Consider the following 15,556-nt stretch of genomic DNA (forward strand, 5'->3'; position numbering starts at 1 on the left):
AGACAGGTTGACCAAGAAAAAAAAAAGTGACACAGTTGACTTTAAGTTAGCATTTTGGTAATTTGTATTACTGGTTAGTGCATTTCACGCTGGAGGAAATGGCATCAGTATAAAAAGTGATACCATTTTTGAAAACCATCATGTTCAAGGAATGTCTAGAGCCAGGAAAGCATACGCTTTGGGCATGGCGCTTATTTAAGTCTGACTTGAGAGATGAAAGTATCTACTTCGAGCATTTTTTCAAAGGTGACACATTCTCTACAAAATTGCTCTTTGATTACTCTTTGATTGCTCTTTGATTGCTCTTCGATTGCTCTTTGATTACTTGGTTTTCTTCAAAATTTTCATTTGTTGTATGATTTTGCTGAAAAAGAACTTTCTGTGCAATTATGCAAACATTTCATATGTTTCTTTTACATTTGCTACTGGCCCACCAAGTACATTATCAGAACTTTTTGTTGCATACATACACACAATTACAGTATGCAGATGAATGCTTTTCTTTTACTTGGAAAGGCTCTATAAAGTGCATGTAAGATAAGAGTGAAGTAAACTTATGACTGCTTGAATAAACACTTTCGTAACCACTTCTCTCCACATTCATATGCATTTACATGTTTATGATGGCCTAGATGTGGATGTCTTTGACCTTGATCTTGGGTCTGAAGAAGGCATTACACATGATACTACAGAAGGCCCCATTTCATAGTAAAGAGATGTTAGGATAGCAACTTGCTGGAATGGCAACTTCCCATACCAACAGCCAATCAGGATGTTGGATTCTTGTCATTACCAGGACAAATGCCATCCCAGCAAAAGTTGCTATCATATCACCTTTTTATGAAATGGGGCCCAGGTAATGATGGGGAAGAACACTCCCACATCTACACCAGCAGGTGCATTGCCCATGAAGACCGCCTTTTTAAACTTTTGAAAAACTTGCATTGACTGGCATGTAAGAAATGTATGTCCCCTTTCTCATCGCAGTTCTGCCTCAGGAATAGCACTCCCGATGAAATCAGAGTGTCATTATCCCCATGGAGGAACATGGACATCACAGCCAAGATATATAATTATACAAGGGAATGTTCTCTCGCCACATCCAGAATACATCCTCCATGCTCTTGTCTGGTAATGGGCACCAGAAAGTCGCAACAATGGCAAAACTCTGCAACCTGCACCTTTTTTTTCCAAGCTTATAATTTGGAATGGGGTTCAGGAGTTTTACATCACCCCTGCCATAAATGAATTCTATGGTAAAATGGCAATGGGTTCTCCTTCAGTCTTATATCAGTTGTCCTCTACAGAGATGGGAATTGTGATTCTCTAGGACATAGTGCCAGCATGTGCACATACTCATTCTGCAACACACAGTCCAAGAAGATTTTGCATACAAGGACAACAGTCCTCTTGCAAGAAGCTGTGGGAGAGTCTCCAAATATAGAACGAAAGCATTTGAACAAGGTTTGATTTGGACTATGTGACTCTTAAGGTAGAAGTGTCTGCAATTGAGACTTGATACACATCCACAGATGGTTGCTACAAAGAAAACAAGGCAAAAGCCAAGCACTGCCTCACCAACATTTTGCAATTTCTGATTAAAAGTTATTTTTAATGCAAGTTCAGTGACCTATTGACCTTGTCCAACTTGATCAGCATCTTTAGGCGATGTACCTGTGGTGCAAGTTTTGTGGTCGCAAAGTAGCTCAAAGTTGTGAAAAGTTATTGGGAGCACAGGGGATCCTCCTAGCCTGGGCAAGGGCTAGGGGGTTGCTTGGCATTTTTGTTTTGTTTTTGTTTTTTGTTCCCTGAGCAGGATGACTCCATGTTTCAACCAAGTGCAGTTTAATTATGTTATGAAATGAAAGAATACTCCTAGTAGACCTATGAGGCACAGACTACATTGCAAAAGCAGTTCCTCAATCTTTTTCCACTTTAGCACCAAAATTATATACATACCACCCCATGAACTTGATGTACGTGTACATGTGAAGGACAAGAATGCAAAATTATCTGCAGCACGCAGTGCAGAGCAACTGCACACACTTCAATAGAGTATCAAACTTTTAAGATTTTATAAAGTATCATTTTTCAGTTTAAAGGATTTTTTTATAGCATTACAGAAACCATTTAAATTTTTCGTATCAGGAAAAATTATTACGTATACTTTGTAATTCATTACTTCAGTCAATACTTTCCGCTCGACTATGTAAAGATAACTTGGCTCCAATTCAAGTCAGACATGGCCAATAGGAGCGTGGTGTATATACAGCAAATCCATCAGAACAAACAATGACGCAGATGGATACAACCAGTGACTGAACAGGAAAGCTGGTGGAAAGAGCATGGGACTATACCCACTAGCATCATTCCTCCATCAGGAAGCCAAACCAGCGGACCTCACTGTAAGAATGGTCGACCGTCACCTCGTCACAAGGAGACACAGACAGTGAAACAGGACCATGCAATCCCATGTCTTTGTGGCTTGGGAGGCCCATAGCAATGGCACAAAAACAACTAGAAATATGCCTCCACCATAACGTATGATTCTCCTAATAGGTCTATGGTACGTCTTGACAATGTGTGATGACAGTTTCATCTAAATGGCAAAATATCAAGTTGACATGTTATGTGTTGAATGTTCACTTTCCTTGAACTAGGCTTAATTGGATCAATGGCTACATTTTCTAAGAGAGCATGTATTTGGGGGGTTCGGGGACTTTTACTCGACTTTTGACCTTTTCTCAAGTCTCTATGCATCGAGTAATTTTCAAGGTACAGAGAAAAAGTGTAATTTCTGTGTTAAATAGTAAATTGTAAGCATCTTGACCTGGCCTTTGACTCTTGATCTTTGAACCTTGACCTCTGACCCTATGACCTTAAAATTCCTAAGAGAATCACTGTCGGGCACAACATGCATACAGGTGTATATATTAGTTTCATGATGATACCTTGAGCCATTTCCGAGATATGGAGGAAGACGTGAAATTTAGCACTTTCACTTGACCTTTGAAAACAACGCATGGCACTACTACAGATGTCTCAGGACACCAAATAGGAAGGTGGGGAAGCTGAAGTATCCCCACAAAGTGTACGTCTGGGGAGGGATAGTCTGCCGCGGGGCAACATGCCTAGCTATCTTCGACAGCATCATGCGGAAGGAATTTTTTGCAGACGAACCCCTCAGCAACTTCCCGACACCCTTCATCCATGAAGTCTACCCAGACAACTGCAGGCTGATGGATAATGACCCCAAGCATACCAGAACTTTAAGCAGCCGACGCCATGATGCGCAACGTCACATGGAGAACACCACCTGAATCCCCTGACGTCAACCCGATCGAACATGTGTGGGGGAACATAAAGGTCTACATCAAGAGGAACATGAAACCTTGGACCAAGGATCAACTCATCGACGGTCTGAAGACCTACTGGCCAGATAACATGACGAGATACAAGTTGGCGCCGCATCTCAACAATGTTTACGCATATGCAAGATCAACTGTCAGATGGGTGATACAATTATGTACCCATTCAGACAACCTGGCACAACCAGGCTTTTGCAATGTATTGTCCCACTTCTCGTGCATTTACTTCCATTTGAAGTAGCAAATAAAAGTGGATTCAGACAGAAAATGATATTAAGATGAAAGACAAATATGTCAACACTTTCCCCCTTTTACATACTCTCACTCTCTTCTCACTGTCATCTTGACTTTTTTGGTATTGTGTGTGTGTGAATCAGTGTTTTTGAAATGATCCTAATGAGAATAAATCATTTTGAAAGGATACCACTGGTAATAAATTGCCTAATATCCTTCATCATTTTAGTTAGAATCCCCTAATCTGTGGAATAATCTACCCAAATGTAAAAACGAACGGACTCGCCAGAAAAATTAAAATCCAGAGCAAGCGTGTAGGCCTTTATTCTTTACTAACTATTCCCAAATGAATGGAAATATATAGGTATATAAAATATCTCTAGATCATCATCATTTTTTGTATACAATATCTATATCATGTTCTGTATCCATCATTATTTTGTCCGATTTCTTTGATCCTCAGCCTAAAGGGCAGGGCCCGAAAGCTCGAGAATAAAAATCAAACTGAGGATTCAAGCTACGTCTATCGTCTCATCCTTTCTCTCACCTGTGTATAAAACATATATATGGGCCGTGACGCGAGAAAAGGGCCCTTAGCGCCGCTGCGCGCAAACGCCAGAAAACGGCGCGGAAGTTTAACAAAGCAATACGCGCAAAAAAGATCAACTAGCTAACTATGCGGAAATGCATAGACGCATCAAAAAGTGACAGGATTTGGACAAAACATGCTGTTTGGAATGTCGTAACTGGAGCATTTAGGAGTGGAATTTCAGACATAGGTTTGCATATCCAAATACGTCAGAGTTTCTTCTACAATTTGGAGGTGAAAACTCATTTTCGGTATATAATGCCCTAAGGGCCCTTTTCTCGCGTCACGGCCCATATATATATATATACCCCTCCCATTCATAAATAAAAATTTCAGTCTCCACATTGCAATCACTTAATTCAATTTGAGTGAATTTGAATGATCAACATTCAAATATCCAGTTATGTACTATTATGTATTTGCAGTTGGACCCTACCGTGACATTTGCAACACAGAGAGGCATCTGCCAGAGACACACCCATCCTAAGATTAACAACGCAAAACAGGCAGAGATGCATGAGGTCAGGGAATGCACGCGGCATCCTCATGGAATGGTAATGAGAAGTAGAACCTGTTTGGAGACCCATGGTCAGAGGGCTGAAGGCCAGGGAGAAAAAAAGATTCGAAATGGGGCTACGGCTCAGGGAGGAAGGGCTGAAACCCAGGGTTGGGACCACGCACGACTCAGGGGCCGAGGGTCACCTGGGGCAGAAGAACATGCAAAAGACTGGGCAGACAGCACATGTCTGGTCCAGAGGGGATACAGGCAAGGTTGATCCGAGTCAGTCCGTGGAGCCAAACCTGCAAGACCGGATGGACGCAAATCTCATCCCGACATTCGATCTTGCAAAGTATGTGGATGAAAACTCGGGTGAACCACTCACAGATTGGAGCCAATCTTTGTATACTTGGGGAGGTAGTCGCAGGGACCAAGTACCCTAGTGACGAGGAATTGACAATAGGACTGCATGAACTGAAGAGTACTGTGAAAAAGCTGGGGAAGCTTGGATGCAGGAAGAAAAGGCCTACAAGCGGGGGCTCGACGACTGAGAAATCAAACCGCACGAGTGGTCCTGGCTGGGACCCCGTTTTTTACGTAGTTTTAATAAAAGAATTAAATGGGTCAATATTGGGGTAATTCTAATTTGTTATATATATCTAATAATTATCCCATGTCATTTATTCGCATTAAATGATGATCCGTCAAGCTCCCCCTCTGGTACTGTTGAGTTTTATTTGCATCGTATCAGTCTTCGCGATCTTTTAATATCCTGTTCCTTTGGCTGCGCCTTGTTAGTGAGTGGGTCTCTACGGTGGGGAAGTTATGCCCACCTGCAAACCCCGGGGCCTGCGGGCTTCACGCCTTAAGCTGCAGGCTGATGGTAGGGCTCCCTACCACCGCCACCGGTCCATCAACGGGACGACCATGGTTAGTTCAAAGAGGTTGGGAGACTGTTCCCAGTATAATAATACATCCATTCGATTATCCCCTCCACTTCTTATCTTTATGTTGGAGTTCACCGGCTCGCCTTATGATCTAATAAAAACTTCGCCATGTCCAAGTACATGTGCCTTTTTTCCGCGGGCTGTCCCGGTGTATTTCTTAACGTTACATCGTATTTACTTTTCTTTGGTTGTTCTCCATTCCTCACTCCTTATTCTTTTACCGGTCACAAACCAACTTCCCTCGAGCATGGCCACATCTGCATTCTCTTTTATAATGTCAAGTGAATTTGGTTTTTGTATACGGTAACAGTTTTTCAACTAAGTGAATTATTGTGATGATTAAATGTTATTTATTTGGAATAAAAAGATTATATAATTCTAATAAATGGAAAAATGGGTCAATATTGGGGTAATTTTAACCTGTAATATACATCAATAATCACCCCATGTTATCTATTCATATTGAATGATGATCTGTCCGGCTCCCCCTATGGTTCTGTTAGTTTTAATTTTATTGTATTGATCTTTTCAATCTTTTATTATCTGTTCAAATACATGCGTACCGTTTTTGCTTAGTTATCTGGCCGGCTGTCCGTGCATTATTTCCTACCTTTATATTTTAGTTACTTTTCTTTGGGTGTTCTCCATTCTCCAGTTCTTTTCTCTAACTGGTTACATTTTCGACTTCCCCCGAACATGGTGACATTTGCCATCTTCCTCTATAATGTAAAATGAATTTTGGTTTTGTATTTATATTATGTTAAGAAAGTTATTTATTGTGATGGTTCAATTTATTTTAAGTCCGGTCATGAGGACCAAATACCCTAGTGATGAGGAATTGACCACAGGACCGCATGAACTGACAAGTACTGTAACAAGAGACCCGCGGGTCTAGCGCTCACCTGAGTATCGCAAGTTCACCTTTCACGCAGTCACTAATCTAAATTATTCACAGCTCTACCAAAATTTGACGAGGCATTCTCAAGTGGAAGATGAAAATGTACAATAAGGGCCCAATTTTTTCAAGATTCCTTAATTTGGGGGAATTGGGGCCCCCTGGGGCCCTCTGGGTGGGGCATGGTGCCCAGTTTGATAAATTGAGATCCTGACCACCTAGGGATGCTACCTGCCAAGTTTGACAAAAATCCATCATGAGGTTTTCAGGAAGAAGATGAAAATGTACAATTCAGGCCTCCATTTGGACCCTTCCAACCACCCCCCCCCCCCCCACCCCCAAGAGGGGCACCCCTGGATCTCCTATGAACAAACTTGAAACTACAGTCATTACTGTACTCACTCATAGTATTATCTCAGCTCTATAACTTCTGATTCTAGAGAAGATTTTTAAAGATTCCTTCATTTGGGGGGTTTGGGCCCCCTGGGGGCCCCCTGGGCGGGGCATGGTGCCCATTTTAACAAATTGAGATCCTAACCCCCTAGGGATGCTACCTGCCAAGTTTGGTGAAAATGGGTCATGGGGTTCTCAAGAAGAAGATAAAAATGTACAATTTAGGCCCCATTAGGACCCCTCCTCACCCCCACCCCCCCCCCCCCCCCCCCCCTGGGTCCAAAGGGGGGCACCCCTGATTCTGCCATGAACAAACTTGAAACTACAGTCATCAATGTGCTAACTCATAGTATTAACCTAGCTCTATCACTTCTGGTTCTAGAGAAGAAGATTTTTGCGGATTCCTTAATTTTGGGGGGTTTGGGCCCCCTGGGGGCCCCCTGGGTGGGTCATGGTGCCCATTTTAACAAATGGAGTTCCTAACCCCCTAGGGATGCTACCTGCCAAGTTTGGTGAAAATGGGTCATGGAGTTCTCAAGAAGATGAAAATGTACAATTTAGGCCCCATTAGAACCCTTCCCCACCCCCCTCCCCTGGGTCCCAAGGGGGGCACCCCTGATTCTGCCATGAACAAACTTGAAACTACAGTCATCAATGTACTAACTCATATTATTAACTTAGCTCTATCACTTCTGGTTCTAGAGAAGAAGATTTTTACAGATTCCTTAATTTTTGGGGGTTTGGGCCCCCCTGGGGGCCCCCTGGGTGGGGCATGGTGCCCATTTTAACAAATTGAGTTCCTAACCCCCTAGGGATGCTACCTGCCAAGTTTGATGAAAATCGGTCTTGGGGTTCTCAAGAAGAAGATAAAAATGTACAATTTAGGCCCCATTAGGACCCCTCCTCACCCCCCCCCCCCCCTGGGTCCAAAGGGGGGCACCCCTGATTCTGCCATGAACAAACTTGAAACTACAGTCATCAATGTGCTAACTCATAGTATTAACCTAGCTCTATCACTTCTGGTTCTAGAGAAGAAGATTTTTGCGGATTCCTTAATTTTGGGGGGTTTGGGCCCCCTGGGGGCCCCCTGGGTGGGTCATGGTGCCCATTTTAACAAATGGAGTTCCTAACCCCCTAGGGATGCTACTTGCCAAGTTTGGTGAAAATGGGTCATGGAGTTCTCAAGAAGAAGATGAAAATGTACAATTTAGGCCCCATTAGAACCCTTCCCCACCCCCCTCCCCTGGGTCCCAAGGGGGGCACCCCTGACTCTGCCATGAACAAACTTGAAACTACAGTCATCAATGTACTAACTCATATTATTAACTTAGCTCTATCACTTCTGGTTCTAGAGAAGAAGATTTTTACAGATTCCTTAATTTTGGGGGGTTTGGGCCCCCCTGGGGGCCCCCTGGGTGGGGCATGGTGCCCATTTTAACAAATTGAGTTCCTAACCCCCTAGGGATGCTACCTGCCAAGTTTGATGAAAATCGGTCTTGGGGTTTTCAAGAAGAAGATGAAAATGTAAAAAGTTTACGCACGACGCACGACGGACGACGCACGACGGACGACGGACGACGCACGACGGACGACGCACGACGCACGACGCACGACGCACGACGGACGCCGGACGAAGGGCGATCGCAATAGCTCACTTGAGCCTTTGGCTCAGGTGAGCTAAAAATGCTGGGGGAGCTTGGATGCACAAAGAAGAGGCCTACAAGCCGGGGCTCGAGGAGTGGGACAAAGACATGAAGTCTGAAGGATGCCTATGAGGAGAAAGTTTTGAAGTACTCTTCATTAGTACTGATGACCAGGACACTATGGTATTTTGAAGGGCAATGGACATGGCTTTGTAATCAGAGCCCGAGATACATGGTGCCCTCAGAATGCCCCTTTTGCCAAGCTACTTGGTCTGAGTAAGAGTCATGTGAGAACGCTATGCATGATTGCACTGAGCGGTACTATCAAACTCACCCAGGCCTTCTTCGATTTGTGATTAGGATGTTGGACAAAGTCCTGGATATGTTCCAGGCTTCTTGAACGAGGCTTCCATGTTCTATGGAGGCCATATCCTGGTGATAGGCACAAGCCTGTCAGTGGACGCTGTGAATGCTGTATAAAACAGCAGCAGCGCCAGCAAATTTAGCATCAGATAAACGTTTCACAAAGATCCGTAAAGGCTAGAGGGCCGGCCAGAGACTGGCATAATGGCATTGAAGGTGGAGTCTGTCAACTTGAAAGATATGACCCGAACAAGCCTCTCCCTTTTTACCCTCTATTTCATCAAAGTGATGGGATACACTGTCCCTGTCAGTGAAATAAGCGAGAGGACACTCATGGCGCGTCCATTTTGCTTTAATAAATCGCCAAATGCCTCAAATAATTATTGAAGCACACATGTGTACAAATAGTGTAGTGCTCAGTATGCACGATATTTACAATTTGCATTTTAACCTGTAATATACATTAATATTCATCCCATGTCATCTATTCACATTGAATGATATGATCTGTCAGGGTCCCTTTCTGGTTCTGTTAAGTTTTAATATTATTGTATTGATCTTTTGAGATCTTATCATCCTGCTCCCTTGGCTGTGGCTCCCTAGCAATGGGGGCGGTGGGGGTCTCATTTTGTCCCGCTGTGCATCTTCTTTTTCTTTACTTCCTGTTACTCTCGAGTCTCATTTTGCCCACGCGGGCCTTGTTATGTGTAATTTTACAAATTTTTAAAATTTTTAAAAGAACTTTTTAAAGAAATTTTTAAAATTTGTTGTTTTTTAATGTGTTTTAAGTTTTGAAATAAAGAGACAATTTATACAGTTCTAATAAGATAATTAAATGGGTCAATATTGGGGTAATTATGTTTAATACATCTAATAATGATCCCATGTCATTGATTTACATCAAATGATGATCCGTCAAGCTTCACCTCTGGTTCTGTTGAGTTTTAATTTTATGGTATTGTTACATGTAATCTTACCATTTTCTTTTTATTTGATATGGTTGAATGTGTTGTAAGTTTTGAAGTACAGAGACATATTCATACCGTTTTAATACATATTAAATGAGTTTTATTTCTGTCGTATTGATCTTCCCGATCTTTTACTATCCTGTTAGTTTGGCTGCGGCTCATTAGTGACGGGGACAGTGGGAATCTCATTATGTCCCACTGTGCGTTGCCAATTAGATGATGATTCTTTCTTTACTTCATGTTTTCTCTCGAGTCTCACTTTGCCCACAGGGGGTCTTGTTACATGTAATCTTACCATTTTTCTATATTTATTATGGTTAAATGTTTTGGAAATAAAGAGACGTATTTATACTTGGCCTTGTTCCAAGGAGTCATCAAAGAAACCAAGGAATTGCTGCGTTGCGCACACTGCGCCTTCGTAGATTTTCGGAAGGCGTTTGACAACATGGTACACTGCCAAAAGGGGAGTCCTACAGGGAGACTCTATTTGCCATTGATAACAAAGTAAGAGAAGGAAGTGAACTCTTCTTTTCTGACAACTTTAACGTGCATATCTTTAAGCTTGCCAAAGTAATAGCAGCTTACAAAAATGGTGATGAATGTATTTCAACTACCTACAGACCCATATCTCTGTTAATGTGTTTAGTAAACTTGCGTAGACGGCAGATCTCCCTTAACCATTTTGTTTGGTGTTTGTGTGCCCTTTCCAAATTCTTTCTGTTTTGTTATTGTAGTCCAAATTTAGGACTACAATTAGGGGCACACACTTTTCTTTTCTTTCTTTTGTTTCGTTTTCTTGATCGTTGTGTTTTATAACCACAGTATGAGCGACACCAGTCTTGAAAACGGTGCTGACGTCGACCAGGACAAAACCATCTGTCCAATTTGTTGCAGAAAATTCAAATCCTTCGCAGGCCCTTCGTCAGCACGAGCGGAAGTCCCACCCAGATGAATACCATTCGGGCGTGGCCGACGCCATCAGGGCACGCCCGAAGATGAGGTGGGATGAGGAGGAGCTGAGACTGGCTGCGAGTGTGGAGATCTCCGCACCCGCTTCTACACACAATCTCAATCAAATCATTTCGAAAGTGTTGCCGCATAGAACAATCGAGTCTATAAAAGGCATGCGGCGCAAAAATGCCAGGTACTCAGCCCTCCTCAGGGAAATGAGATGCAAAGGGGTTTCGGATGTGGCAGCAAACCCTGCTGAACCCGGGCTCGAGCAAGCCACGGAAGAAACTTCTGGCCCTCCTTCTTCCGTGGAGACATCAGTCGAGGCCGCCGCTGCGGTCTCGGCCGATACGGATGATAGCCGGTGCCCAACGCGAGCTTCGAGTGAGGGGACCACTCCACCGGTGACCCCGAAAGAGGCCTTTGTGAGGATCTCTAGGGAATTGGGCCTTCGGGTCCCCTCCCCAGAGGGAGCTGGAGGAGTGGCTCCCAAGCGCCACCTCACGACGCCGCCCTGCAGCCCTTCGGGCCGACCAGCAGGGCGGGACCAAGAAAAGAAAATCCCAATGGAAGTACCGACAGACCCAGCAGAGTTGGAAGAAGGATTGGGGCCGCACATGCAGAGATATTCTGGACGGTAGGGTTCCAGGTGCGGCCACATCCTTCCCGGAGGGGACGGAACAATATTGGGTGGATCTTTTGGGAAGACCCACCCCTCCGAACCAAGGCAAGATCCCTACCCCAGTTGCTGATGCCTCAGCAACATGGTGTGAAGTGATTGCGGATGAGATAAACAAATCAATTAAGGCCTCCAAAAAGGGAACCGCCACTTGACGGGATGGAAGATTACTAAAAGACCTTGCGCAGGTCAATACACTTAAACTCCAGTGGCTCTTTAATGGATTTTTGGGCTTTGGTCTCTCCTCTGCGCTTAGAGAGGGGAGAACCGTTCTCATTACCAAGTCCTCACACCCGGAGGGCCCCAGTGAGTATATGCCGCTCACGATCACCTCGGTGGTCACAAGGACCCTCCATAGGATCTTGGCTTGGAGAGTACGCTCTGCTGCGCCTGTCGGAGACTACCAGAAGGGATTCACCGACGAGGACGGAACGGCGGCCAACTTAGCCTTGTTCCATGGAGTCATCAAAGAAACTAAGAAATTGCTGCGTTGCGCACACTGCGCGTTTATCGATTTTCGGAAAGCGTTTGACTCCGTTGGACACGAGGCAATGTTGGCGGCCGCCACTCGCATGGGGTTGCCGAAAACATTGGTGGAGTACATCCAGGGCGTATATGGTGACGCCACCACCACGGTGTTCAACACGGTGGTACACTGTAAAAGGGGAGTCCTGCAGGGAGACCCTTTGTCTCCCTACCTTTTCAACATCACTCTCGACTGGGCCCTAGCCGAATTGGATGAAAACATCGGCGTCCAATTGGGGCCTAGTCGAATTTCCAAGCTAGCCTTAGCATCCGATATTGTCATCTTTGCTAGTACAGCCACACGGTTGGCTACCCAGCTTCGACGCCTGGAAGCTGGGGCTGCAAAGGTTGGCCTGGAGATAGGACTCTCCAAGTGTGCCACCATGTCGATAGTAAGTGACCCCAAGCGAAAGAAGTGGGTGACCGACAAGGACATGACTTTTGACACGAGTGGCGGGAAGATCAAGGCGATGGGTCCTGGGGACTTTTATAAAGAGTACATCCAGGGCGTGTATGGCGACGCCACCACCACGGTGTTCGACACAGTGGTACACTGCAAAAGGGGAGTCCTACAGGGAGACTGTCTCCCTACCTTTTTAACATCACTCTCGACTGGGCCCTTGCGGAATTGGACGAAAACATCGGCGTCCAATTGGGGCCCAGCCGAATCTTCAAGCTAGCCTTGCAGATGATGTAATTTTTGCTAGCACAGCCACAGGGTTGGCTACCCAGCTTCGACGCCTAGAAGCTGGGGCTGCAAAGGTTAGATTGGAGATAGGGCTTTCTTAGTGTGCCACCATGTCGATAGTAAGTGACCCCAAGTGAAAGAAGTGGGTGACCGACAAGGACATGACTTTCGACACGAGTGGCGGGAAGATTAAGGCGATGGGTCCTGGGGACTTTTATAAGTAACTGGGCGTGTCCGGTTGGAGCCGGAGGGACGGAGGTGAGTGACCTTTCGCTCCTTAAGCGAGCCCCACTGAAGCCGCAGCAGAAGATCTGGGCGTTAGTCAATGTTTTGGCAGCGCAGCACCGCTAAAGCCTTGTGCTTAGCGGTGCAAAGAAAGGAACCCTTCATAGGGTCGACAAGGAGACCAGGAAATTTATGCACGGGGCATTACATCTGCCAAAAGATTCCACCAACGCAAGACCCACCCCGAGATCGGGATGGTGGCCGTGGTATCCCATCTTTCGAATCCACCATCCCACTGCTGGAGTCATGCAGCGTCTTGCCCAGTCCTCGGACAATCGAGTTGTTCTTATTTGTTATGGTTGAATGTGTTTTAAGTTTTGAAATAAAGATACATATCTATACAGTTTTAACAAAAGAATTAAATGAGTCAATATTAGGGTAATTCAAATTTGTTTTATACATCTAATAATGACCCCATGTCATTTATTCACATTGAATGATGATCCGTCAAGCTCCTCCTCTGGTTCTGTTGAATTTTATTTTTATTGTATTGATCTTCGCGGTCTTTTAAAATCCTGTTCCTTTGGTTGCGGCTCGTTAGTGACCGCAATGGTGGGGTCTCTTTTGTTCGGCTCCCGTCATTGATCAGATAACGATTCTTTTTCTTTACTTCCTGTTTTCTCACGAGTCTCACTCTGCCCACAGGGGGCCCTGTTACGTGCAATCTTACCATTTTTAAAAATTTGTTATGGTTGAATGTGTTCAACATATTTATACAGTTTTAATACATTTTTAATGAGTTTTATTTTTATCATATTGGATCTTCCCAATTTCTTAATATCCTGTTACTTTGGCTGTGACTCATTAGTGACGAGGACAGCTGGTTGTTATTTATTTCCATGAGGTTAGTTGACTGTCTCCTTTTATTATGTTAATCCCCTGACTGCCTGCTTTTACTGCTTATATTTCTGTTGAAGTTCACCCCATCGGCCTATAATTTGCTATGCTCAAATACATGTGTACCGTTTTTGTTTAGTTATCCGGCCGGCTGTCCCGGCGTTACTTCCTACCTTTACATTTTTGTTACTTTTCTTTGGGTGTTCTCCATTCAGTTCTTTTTTCTTACTGGTTACGTTTTTGACTTCCCCCGAACACCAACTTGGCCTTGTTCCAAGGAGTCATCAAAGAAACCAAGGAATTGCTGGTTGCGCACACTGCGCCTTCATAGGTTTTCAGAAAGCATTTGACTCCGTTGGACACGAGGCGATGTTGGCGGCCACCACTCGCATGGGGTTGCCGAAACCGTTGGTGGAGTACATCCAGGGCGTATATGGCGACGCCACCACCACGGTGTTTGACACAGTGGTACACTGCAAAAGGGGAGTTCTACAGGGAGACTGTCTCCCTACCCTTTAAACATCACTCTCGACTGGGCCCTAGGGGAACTGGACGAAAACATCGGCGTCCAATTGGGGTCCAGCCGAACCTTCAAGCTAGCCTTGTAGTTTTTTACCTTTCTGTTTTGTTATTGAAGTTCAAATTTAGGACTACAATTAGGGGCACACACTTTTCTTTTCTTTCTTTTGTTTCGTTTTCTTGATCGTTGTGTTTTATAACCACAGTATGAGCAACACCGGTCTTGAAAACGGTGCTGACGTCGACCAGGACAAATCCATCTGTCCGATTTGCTGCAGAAAATTCAAATCTTTCGCGGAAAAAACTTCTGGCCCTCCTTCTTCCGTGGAGACATCGGTCGAGGCCGCCGCTGCGGTCTCGGCCGATACGGATGATAGCTCGGGCCCAACGCGAGCTTCGAGTGAGGGGACCGCTCCACCGGTGACCCCGAAAGAGGCCTTTGTAAAGAACCTGAGGAATTGGGCCTTCGGATCCCCTCCCCAGAGGGAGCTCAGGACCTCTTGATGGGCAAGCTGGAGGAGTGGCTCCCAAGCGCCACCTCACGACGCCGCCCTGCAGCCCTTCGGGCCGACCAGCAGGGCGGGACCAAGAAAAGAAAATCCCAATGGAAGTACCGACAGACCCAGCAGAGGGTGACCGAAAAGGACATGACTTTCGACACGAGTGGCGGGAAGATTAAGGCGATGGGTCCTGGGGACTTTTATAAGTACCTGGGCGTGTCCGGTTGGAGCCGGAGGGACGGAGGGCCCGTCGAGGGCCCTAGCTCGCTTGGTGAGTGACCTTTCGCTGCTTAAGCGAGCCCCACTGAAGCCGCAGCAGAAGATCTGGGCGTTAGTCAATGTTTTGGCAGTGCAGCACCACTAAAGCCTTGTGCTTAGTGGTGCTAAGAAAGGAACCCTTCATAGGGTCAACAAGGAGACCAGGAAATTTATGCACGGGGCATTACATCTGCCAAAAGATTCCACCAACGCAAGTCCCACCCCCAGATCAGGATGGTGGCCGCGGTATCCCATCTTTCGAATCCACCATCCCACTGCTGGAGTCATGCAGCATCTTGCCCAGTCCTCGGACAATCAAGTTTCGTAGGTTGCTTTGGATTTTAATATTGCTGTGTGAAGTATACTATTTTGTCTAGTGGAAATGATTTTTTTTGACTTGGTCACAACATTTTCT

At 45.0% G+C, this 15,556-nt stretch overlaps 1 protein-coding gene across 1 annotated transcript; it reads left to right on the top strand.

The window, feature by feature from the left end:
- The first annotated feature begins 5,515 nt into the window (after window positions 1–5,515).
- LOC139728003 (uncharacterized) lies at window positions 5,516–14,887 on the top strand. The gene is made up of 5 exons (XM_071638972.1): window positions 5,516–5,620; window positions 10,814–11,487; window positions 11,786–12,602; window positions 14,204–14,319; window positions 14,590–14,887. Exons 1-5 carry the CDS (start codon window positions 5,516–5,518, stop codon window positions 14,885–14,887), a joined length of 2,010 nt encoding a protein of 669 aa, XP_071495073.1.
- Window positions 14,888–15,556: the final 669 nt, after the last annotated feature.

The sequence above is a fragment of the Diadema antillarum genome, unplaced genomic scaffold (assembly GCF_040938485.1).
Source record: "Diadema antillarum isolate AM-2024a unplaced genomic scaffold, OU_Dant_1.0 scf00000018, whole genome shotgun sequence".
Classification (NCBI taxonomy): domain Eukaryota; kingdom Metazoa; phylum Echinodermata; class Echinoidea; order Diadematoida; family Diadematidae; genus Diadema; species Diadema antillarum.

Bases quoted from the DNA above. Each gene is read 5' to 3' on its own strand.
- LOC139728003 (XM_071638972.1), top strand. From the start codon at position 5,516: ATGCCCACCTGCAAACCCCGGGGCCTGCGGGCTTCACGCCTTAAGCTG. The intron at 5,621-10,813 runs GTTAGTTCAAAG...AATCCTTCGCAG, and splicing joins CCATCAACGGGACGACCATG to GCCCTTCGTCAGCACGAGCG. The intron at 14,320-14,589 runs GTTTGACACAGT...TTATAACCACAG, and splicing joins GGCGACGCCACCACCACGGT to TATGAGCAACACCGGTCTTG.